The sequence below is a fragment of the Panicum virgatum genome, chromosome 6K (genome assembly GCF_016808335.1).
Source record: "Panicum virgatum strain AP13 chromosome 6K, P.virgatum_v5, whole genome shotgun sequence".
NCBI classification, from domain to species: Eukaryota; Viridiplantae; Streptophyta; class Magnoliopsida; order Poales; family Poaceae; genus Panicum; species Panicum virgatum.
In genome coordinates this window covers 3670922-3681386 of record NC_053141.1, presented here as the reverse complement: position 1 = coordinate 3681386, position 10465 = coordinate 3670922, and the positions used below count along the sequence as shown (strand labels likewise).

Here is a 10465-nt window from a genome sequence, read left to right as displayed (position 1 = left end):
TTCAGGACTACGCAGCCAGAAACGCGTTCCCCTGCGGCCCTGCCCGGGATTCCTGGGGCCGCCGCTCCTCCCAAGGAAACAAGCTAGCCCCAAGCCCCCCAACCCAGCTTCATCGTCATCCTCACAACAAGAAAAGCAGCAGCTGGCCAGCTGCAACGCACGCAACCAAAGCAAAGCGAAGCGGAAGGAGATGCGAGTGGAGTGGCGATCCAACCGCCAACGAGAAAGCGCGGCGCGGTCAACCAGGTTGCGTGAGTCCTACCGGCCCCAACCGCCGAAAGCTAGCCACTTCCCTCTCCCTCCCAGGCCCCAGCTGCCTCCAACCAGACGCGGCCGTAATCCGCACGCCAGCGCCGGCGACCCGGCGACCCGCTATAATAGCAAACCACCTCACCTCAGCTCCCTCCGCCTCATCAGCTGCCAGTGATCGCTCGATCGTCTCCTGCATAAAGGCGCACGCGATCTCGCCGCTGCAGACCAGGTAGCTTCAGTTCACACAGCCAGGGACGAGACCATGTCCTGCTTCGGCGGCGTGCCGGCGACGACGAAGGGCGCCTACTACCGCTCGGCCTCGGGGCGGCCGGGCGGCGGCCGCAGGAGGCCGTGGCGGTGGTGGCGCGCCAAGTGCGCCGGCATCGCCGCGGCCGTTGGGTCGAGGATCCGGAGGTCCATCAGGGGGATCGACGGCCGTCGGCGCGCGACGTCGTCGTCCGTGCACGCGCAGAGCGGCCGGTGGTGCCACCACCGCCAGCATCGCCGGAGCTTCGCGCCGGTCTACGTCGACGAGCTCTACAGCCACCAGCAGCAGCCAGCCAAGGCCGCCCTCCGCGCCGTGCGGGCGGTGGAGCCCAGCACCAGCGACGACGCCAAGCTGACCGCCGCACCACCCGTCGCGCACGCCGCCGCCGCTCGTGCCGCAGGCGGCAAGCCCACCGCGCGCGTGGGCGCCGCCGACGCCAGCAGCGGCAAGCAGCAGGCACGGGCGGCCGCCGCCGCCGCTGCGGGTGCTGTTGGCGGCGCGATGAGGAACGTGCTGCTGAGGAGCCCCGGGCGGGGAGGCGGCGTGCTCGGGGTGGTGAAGGGGATGGGGGAGGTGGACCTCAGGGCGGAGCTCTTCATCAGGAAGTTCAAGGAGGACATGCGGCTGCAGAGCCAGCGGTCGGCCGAGGAGTTCCAGGCCATGCTCGCCAGGGGCCTATGACATCTCATTATTTGCTTTGCGCGCCATCATTACTATTACTTAGCAAATTAGCATTAGCGTAGGGGATTATTGATCAAATGGTGTTAATGGCTAGCAGTTTGGATAAATTTGTGGTTTGAAAAAAAAAAGGAGTATTTGGAGGCTAGATAGATGATCATGGTGTGTCTTTGGTTGGGAGCTATAGGTTGGTTTTCTTCACGTTGTAGATAAGTGGTTTGTTGCATTCATTTGGTTGGATGTTCATCACCAGGAAACACAGAAGAAGAAAAGAAAAGATGTAAATATATGTATATGTATATCCAGATGCAATTATTTCAGCTGGTCCTATGAGCTTCTTCATACGCTTCTTTAGCCTCTGCAACCAAGGAGGCCAACAGTCTCTCATGCTCTGCTCCAGCTTCATGGTCACACACTTTAAGAACTTGTCATGGTATTGCCGTGCATCATCTCGAAACTTTAATACCCTGTGAAACAATTCTGGAAACTCAACTTGATGCTTGCCTAACTTGAGAAAGATGACTAGAATCACAATGCAAAATCAAACACCGGTCTGATGAGATTTTGCAGCACAACGCCTAGACATGAAACAAAGCAGAATAGACGACACTGATGATAATAATAATATGGCACAGCATAGAGCCAGGTTCCATGTGTTATGATGATACGAACACAATCCAGACATAAACAAAATCAAATTAACCAATCCAATCCTGTAGCTAATGAGATAACTCTGCATCGCATCGCATTGCTCTACTATATTGGCCTGGTTTCCTAGCGCAATTTGCGCTAGGAAAGGAATCTTGCGTGCATGGAGTACTAAACGAAGTTTATTTGTAAAACTTTTTTAGAGATGGGTACAATTTTGCGCGACAAATCTAATGAGCCTAATTAATTTATGATTGGCAATAGTAACCATCCTTTAATCGTGTGGTTAAATGTCTCATTATATTCGTCTCGCGAAATAGCGCAGGGATTGTGGAGTTAGTTTTGTAAACTGCCTTTATTTAATACACACAATTAATGATCAAAGTTAGCTACAGTACCTATCGCTACTAAACCAAATAGGGCTTATATAGAGCAGACAACTTAACATAGCATAGTCGACATTGACGGCGAGCTCACAACGTTCAGACGTGTGCTTGACCACAAGGAGCTCATCACCGCAGCCATGAAGTAGAGGCTGTCGCCAATGGTGAGGGAGAAGGGCTCGAACTTCGGGAGAAGACAAGCTCGGCAGGTACGAACGATGAAGTCAGCATACTTTCCTAACTACGAGCCTTTAGAGTACTGTTATCGCCATAAATTAACAGAGTTAATTTATAGGCCGAAAGCAAGATGGATTTAAAGCAGAAGATTAAGAAGGCTTGTAAATCGGCTCCTGCGTGAGCATTTGGGCCACATGGGCCATGAATCTTTAGATTTTGTTCAAGGTTAGAGATAGAGTCCGATCGGGACAAGATAGGGTTATATTGTTTCCCAAGTCTCCGAACTATAAATATGTACCCTATGTTATTCATGAAAGAAGAACGTCATCACGTCTCGCAATCAACAATTCTCGGCACATCGCCGCCCCTAATTCTAGGGTTTCATCCAAATAAGCGCCATGCTGCCCTGATCGCTTCTTGCGATCAGGGCAGCATTGTTCTTGCTTTTACCTTGGCATTACTCGTACTGAAGTATTTTTGATGGCGAGTAATGCTAGTTATCCTGATGTTCGTAGCATGGCTTTTAGTAGATCTATTGTGCTTTATCGCTTATCATCTACGAATATCATGTTGTTTTCGTGCAGTCGTGTTTCAACCTTATGCTAGTTCTTGTTGCGTAGAATTAGTTGCACGGAGTCAACACCCTGCTTATTTTCCGTTTAGTAGATCTAATCTGTTATGGTTTGCTCTTATTCTTAAGAGTTGGCGTAATATCTGATAGGTTAGGCCTTGCAAACGGATTGGATGATCCGGTGACATGTTAGATGCTTTGCTTTAGTCTTAACAGGGAATTGATCCGGGAATCGGCTTTTGCTAGTTCTTAGGCCTCTGTTTTTTGTTATGGTTTAGTTATCTTTTACGTTCACTAGGCCCAATGACGTGTAGGATGTTCCGATCTAGCAGTGAAGCTTTTACCATCGTGGACTAGATTTGTTAGATTTAATTGAAGCAGCTTTACACTTATTTGCTTTATTTATCAATATCTGGATAGATGCAGATCCAATCTGACACTGGGACTCGATCGGCTCTTTAAAGCCGATGCAAGAGTCGTCCCAGGGAGCCGACCACGGCTCGGACTTATGTTTTCATGTGTTTGTGCATGCAGGCAAATCGTTGCAAGCACGTTCACACCTTCCTGATTGGGTATAGGTCAGGTGGCACGCCCGACTTTCTCCGAAATCTCCGGGCGCGTGACGGAATTGCGGCCCGTCGACGAGGGAGCAGGGCCTGCCAGCGCCCCGGCGACCTCCCGGCTCTTCGTGTTGCCTGTCGCTGCTCGCCGGTGGGTTTCGACCGACAACACATTCTGGCACACCCAGTGGGACCTTCATCAACAACAACGCCCACCGCAGAGATGGCAGGAGCTCAAGACCAAGCACCAGTTCCGCCGGTCACCAAACCTGTCACGTATGAAGAGCTGACTCCAGAACACAAGCTAAAATATGATGAGATCAAAGCTCAGTTCGAAGCCGATCTCATCGGCTCTTTTGAGAGGACCCGCAACCATGGCATCAGGTGGAAGGGGTTCTCACCAGAGGGTGCTCTCGACAACGTTGACCTGTCCGTGCCTTCAGAGGAGCGCACCAGGGCCCTACGCTAGGAGATGAACTACATGGTGGCTCATGCGTTTCATCGGCACTCAGAAAACCTGGTGAACGAGCTTGAGCGCGTGGCACATCGCGTTGTCCAGGAGGTGATCAAGAACCAGTACTCCCCGTCGGGACCAATCCTGCGGAGTCACAGGGGGGAAGCTACACTGCAATCTAGGCCGCCAATGTGTCCTACTCGCTCGCGGCAGCAGGACAACAAAATTCGCCGATCTATGTCGTTCACAAGATCGACGGTGATCCTGGAGAAGGCCAGTTCCTCACCGAGCCACCCAAGGAGATCCCGTACGGCTACACGTGCGCATACATCCCTGACAGCGTCAATCCAACACGCTCGGTGCAGTTGATAAGCCCAGGGGCTTCTGGAGCAGACACGGAGAAACAAGCATGGCTGGCAAAGTACGCTACCGGGCCCAGTGCTGTGCCATCGGCCCCAGGAGTTCTTAGTGTGGAGCAGGTCAGTGCAATACTGAGAGACCAGTTTGGCATCCTGCCCAAGAGAAAAGCGATCGGCTATTCCAAGCCATATCCAAGCGACTATGACTTGATCCCATTGCCACCCAAGTATCGGCTCCCTGAGTTCACCAAGTTCAACGGGTCAGAAGGAGCCTGCTCCATTGAGCATGTGAGCCGATACTTAACGCAGCTTGGAATGATTTCAGTATCGGATCTGCTGAGGGTCCGTTTCTTCGGCCAATCTCTTATAGGCCCGGCTTTTATATGGTACGCGTCATTCGTTCACTCATGCCACGGGTGAATGCAAGGAGCCGCGTCGTCAGATTCAATCGGCTATCGAGCAAGGCCGATTAATCTTGGCCCAACACACGATGAAGGTTGACACGAAGCCCTTCCTTCAAGCCAATATGGTAGAGTTGTCAGACTTCACTCCTGCGGGCCCGAATTTTTCATTCCAGATCAACATGGCGGGGCCTGTACGCCGTCGTGACGAGCAAAGGAGAGAGGCTGTTTCTGGCAAACGGCCCCAGGATCAAAATGAGCCAGGATGACAGCATATTACTGAAGAGCAAGTGCGTCACATCCGTAATCAGCTTCCTGCTTCCGATCGGCTTCTGGAAAAATATGAATATCAGCACAAGCTGCGTCGCCGATATCAATCGGAAGAAGAGGAATATGAGTATCGCACAGGGAGGACGCTGGGAAGGCGCCAGGCTATACGCGACCACTGGCATTGCCCGTTCTTCAGGTACTGCTGGAATTCCGGCATGAGCCGATTGCCCACTATAGATGATTGTCTGGAGTGCAGGCCTCGGACACACTAGCCGGGCGAGACATCGGTGTTCCGGCGCTTGGGGCCCAAAGTGCGTCACGATGAACATGTTGAGCGGCTGACCAAGGGTGATTCCGAGCCAAAAGAAGAAGACAGGTACCATCGCCCACAGTGGTGCCCTGACGGGCTTAATCGCTCACAGAAGCGCAGAGTGCAGTGCTTGCGCAATCTAGAAGAAGCAGAAGCAAGGTACCTTGACGTGCTGAGGAAGGCACGTCCGGATCTCGCGGAACAGGTTAGGCACCCGCGAAGGGTGGAAAGGCACCCTCCAAGAAAAGAGTGGTGCCCCAAGTAGATAAAAGCCGATGAGAAGCCATCGGCTGATGTGAACATGGTGTCCGTGCTCCCATCAGAGTTCCGGGCACCCCAACCGGAGGATTTGCCTATTGCACAGTTGGATCTTAGCCCCCAGCCGATCATCTTCGGGAAGCCAAAGGAAAAAAGCTACAAACATTTGAAGGGGCTGTATCTCAAGGGCTTCATCAATGCCAAACCCGTTAACAGGATGTTGGTTGACACCGGTGCTGCAGTCAACCTGATGCCATATTCAGTGCTGCGCCGGTTGGGGCGTTCTTCTGCCGACCTCATTAAGACCAACGTGACGCTCAATGACTTCAATGGGCAGCCATCAGATGCAATGGGGGTTCTTAATGTGGAGCTGACAGTGGGTCGCAAGATGATCCCGACTTCATTCTTCATCGTCAACAGCAAGAGTACATACACGGTGTTGCTTGGGAGAGATTGGATTCACACCAACTGTTGTATCCCTTCCACAATGCATCAGTATCTGGTCCAATGGGATGGCGATGAAGTAGAAGTGGTCCCTGCAGACGATTCCAGCGAGGTCTCGCTCGCAGATATGAACGACTGGGACGCAGAAGGACAAGAGCCGATCTTAGGTATTTCACTGGAAGACTGTGATCGGATCGAGGCGACAAAAAATGGACTGAGGCTGGTCTTATCCACTGGCCTCACAGAGTAAACACATCCTGGCGTGCTACGGGGTGTAATAGAGTAGGAGAGGCTGGTCCCAGCGACCGGCCCCAAAAAATAGAAAAATCCTATTTGGGGTCAGAATTGTTACATCATGTACATACGATGGCCTGCTCCAGCAGTTGGCTACTCATTGACTATTTGGTTTTGAATGATAATGGAAGTATAGAAATGGCCAGCCCATGCGGTTGGCCAAATAATTTTTCTTGTCATCTCCCTGTGTTTGCCACTGATCTTGTGGATAACGAAGACTCGCCTGCGTTTGCAGCTGGTTTTTCAGATGACGGCAAGCTGGAATATGGGTTCACGTCAGCTGACGATTTGGAAGAGGTTGACATCGGTCCTGGGGATAAGCCACGACCGACATTTATCTGCAAAAAGAAGGATCCGATCTTGCGTGAGGAGATGATTGCACTGCTGAAAGAGTACCGGTATTATTTCGCATGGGACTACACTGAGATGCCCGGTCTAGACAGAAGCATCGTCGAGCATCGGCTCCCGCTCAAGAAAGGGTTTCGACCGTTTCAGCAACGAGCACGTCAGATGAAGGCCGAAGTCCTAGAAGAAGTCAAGAAAGAAGTGGAGAAGATGTTGGATGATGGGTTCATCAGGCCATGCCGGTATGCAGAATGGATCTCTAGCGTGGTACCGGTACAAAAGAAGGATGGCCGATGGCGTGTCTGCGTCGATTTTACAGATCTCAACAGGGCGACGCCAAAGGACGAATACCCGATGCCTGTTGCAGAGACATTGATCAACGTAGCTGCCAGCCACAAAATGATGAGTTTTATGGACGGTAATGCCGGCTACAACCAGATCTTCATGGCCCCAAAAGACGTGCACAAGACCACGTTCAGAGTACCAGGCGCGGTCGGCTTGTTCGAGTACTTGGTTATGACCTTTGGATTGAAAAATGCTGGTGCAACGTACCAGCGTGCCATGAATTACATTTTTCATGATCTCATCGGCAAACTGGTAGAAATTTATATTGATGATGTTATGGTCAAGTCCAAATCAACTGGGGGGCATCTAGAAGATCTGCGTCAAGTTTTGGAGCGGACTCGAATGTTTGGGCTCAAAATGAACCCAAAGAAATGTGCTTTTGGCGTATCGGCTAGTCAATTTTTGGGGTTCCTGGTGCATGAACGGGGAATCAAGATCGGCCTGAAGAGTCAAGAAGCTGTGAAGACGATGAAGCCACCTACTACGAAGAAAGAGTTGCAAAAGCTCATCGGTAAAATTAACTTTGTCAGACGATTTATTTCTAATCTGTCTGGGCGCATCGAGCCGTTCATGGGTTTAGTGAAGATCAAATCCGATGATGAGTTTTGCTGGGGGGCAGAACAGCAGCAAGCTTTCGATGAGATCAAAGAATATTTATCAAAGCCTCCAGTGTTGGTTCCGCCTCAGCAAGATAGGTCGTTCTATGTGTACCTATCTGTGGGCGACACTTCCATTGCTTCGGTGTTAATCCAGAAGCACGACGGCCAAGAGAGGGTGGTTTTCTACCTCAGCAGGCACATGTTAGATGCCGAGACCAGGTACCCTAAAATCGAGAAGCTTTGCCTTTGCTTATTCTTTATATGTACAAAGCTTCGTCATATTTTGCTCTCGGCGGAAACAATTGTCATATGCAAATCGGAAGTCATAAAGCATATGCTGTCGTCTACTGTTCTGAAAGGCCAGCTTGGAAAATGGATGTTTGCATTGTCAGAGTTCGATATTCGATATCAGCCTACAAAAGCAGTCAAAGGACAGGCACTGGCGGATCTTGTTGCAGACAGGATCAGCACTGATATTACCGCACTATTTATTCGTGCTTGGGCTATATTTTTTGACGGATCGGCTTGTGATGATGGGTGCGGTGTGGGAATTCTGTTGGTGCCGCCTCGAGGGGCGACTTACTCCTTTTCCATCAGGATGACTGCCCCATGCACCAATAATTTGGTGGAATATGAAGCCGTTCGCAAAGGGATGGAACTGCTCCTCGAAGCTGGTGCAGAAGCGGTGGAAATATTTGGAGATTCGAAGCTGGTGATTTCTCAGCTCACGGAAGAATATAGATGTGAGAGCGAGGCTCTTTTTCCGATATGGATGCAGTGCCGTGAGTTGATGTCACAATTCAGGTACATCAATTTCCACTGGACACGCAGGACTCTGAACAATGAAGCCAATGATTTGGCACAGATGGCTTCTGGATATAAGGAAACAGCCGATGGAGTCGATGTAGAGGTTCAGTTTCTAGAACCCGGAGACTGGAGAGCCGATATCTTCAATTACTTGAAAGATTCGGCTCGGAGGGCACCCAGAAGGATAAGACTTAAAGCCATGAAGTATGTTCTTATTGGGGACGACATGTTCTACAGGACCTTGGAAGGATTACTGCTTAAATGTCTGGGACCTTCAGAGTCAAATCGGCTCTTGCATGAGGTTCACGAGGGAACCTGCGGTACTCATCAATCGGCTCATAAGATGAAGTGGCTGATTAGGCGATCGGGTTATTACTGGCCCACTATGCTTGAGGATTGTTTTAAATATTACAAAGGATGTCATGCATGTCAGAGGTTTGGCAAAATTCAGATAGTGCCAGCATCAGTAATGAATCATATCATCAAACCGTGGCCATTCAGAGGTTGGGCCATGGACATGATTGGTCAGATCAACCCGTCATCTAGCAAGGGTCATCAGTGGGTCTTAGCTGCTACAGATTATTTCACAAAGTGGGTAGAAGCAGTGCCCATGAGGTCAGTAGCGTCAAAAGATGTGATCAGCTTTGTCAAAGAGCACATCATTCACAGATTTGGGATCTCTCAGACCATTATGACCGATGGGGGATCGGTCTTTATATCAGAGGAATTCAGGAAGTTTGCCGATGACATGGGGATTAAGCTGATCAGATCATCTTCATATTGTGCCCAGGCTAATGGACAAGCTGAAGCATCCAACCAGAGCCTCATCAAGCTCATAAAGAGGAAGATTGATGAATATCCTAGGCGCTGGCATGAGGTTTTGTCAGAAGCTTTGTGGGCATATCGTATTTCATGTCACGGGTCCACCAAGACATCGCCGTACCATTTAGTCTACGGCCAAGACGCTGTGCTACCATGGGAAATTACGGCTGGATCAAGGCGTGTCGAGTTCCAGAACAATATGACAACTGAACAATATGCAGCCTTGATGAATGACAATGTGGAGGACTTGACAGAGCTAAGACTTTGGTCATTAGAGAAGATAAGGGAAAACAAGGCTAAAGTTGCTCGTGCGTACAACAAGAAAGTCAAGCCAAAGAATTTTCAGGTTGGAGACTTGGTTTGGGAGGCAGTATTGCCATTGGGAACTAAAGATAAAAAGTATGGCAAGTGGTCTCCAACTTGGCACGGGCCGTACAAGATTGATCAGGTTTTGCCTGGAAATGCCTACATGCTTGAAGAGTTGGATGGTGTCAAGTTTCCCGTGGCGGTTAATGGCCAACACCTCAAGAAATATTTTCCGAGCATGTGGGAAGGCGAGAGACAATAGCCGATGAGATCCATCTAGCTGTGATGAAGGCCAACACGTTGAGTTGGCCAGTAAAAAAAATATAGGCCAACACGTTGAGTTGGCCGGCAGAAAAAAAAGAGAAGAAAGATATAGGCCAACACATTGAGTTGGCCGGCAGAAAAAAAAGAATGAGAGGCCAACACGTTGAGTTGGCTAGTAAAAATACATATGAGAAGCAAGACAGCCAATGTGTAACCATTGACTTAAGATATTTTAAATGAGTACAAGTTTCAGGTTTAACAGGCAACATCAAATGTTTTCTGAATAGTTCTACTAGTACAGGAATTTTTCTATGGCATGGATGGCGTCTGCACGTACAACATCAGCTCTTGCAATGATTTCTTCGTCGTCCTTGTCATCGCCTGATATTATCTGTCGACTCAAGGTGCTTATCTCTGCAAACTCTGCCTGTATTTGTTCAGTCATTTCTTGGGCTTCCTGCTTGGAGTTTGCGATCGAAGCTTTCTCTTCTTGGATTAGTCTTTGGGTATTGCGGACCTTTTCTTCAAGTTCCATCAGTTCCTTTTCCAAGAGGTTGAGTCGTCTTGTACTCTCAGAGATATCAGCTTTAGCATCCAGAGTTGCCTTCTTTTGGTTGAGTAGTTTGCACTTCTGAGCGATGTCGGCTTTC

At 49.8% G+C, this 10465-nt stretch overlaps 1 protein-coding gene across 1 annotated transcript; it reads left to right on the top strand.

Moving 5' to 3' along the window:
* On the top strand, positions 1–1538 carry LOC120711294. The gene has a single exon (XM_039996759.1). It carries the CDS (start codon positions 515–517, stop codon positions 1199–1201), a length of 687 nt encoding a protein of 228 aa, XP_039852693.1. The 5' UTR covers positions 1–514; the 3' UTR covers positions 1202–1538.
* Positions 1539–10465: the final 8927 nt, after the last annotated feature.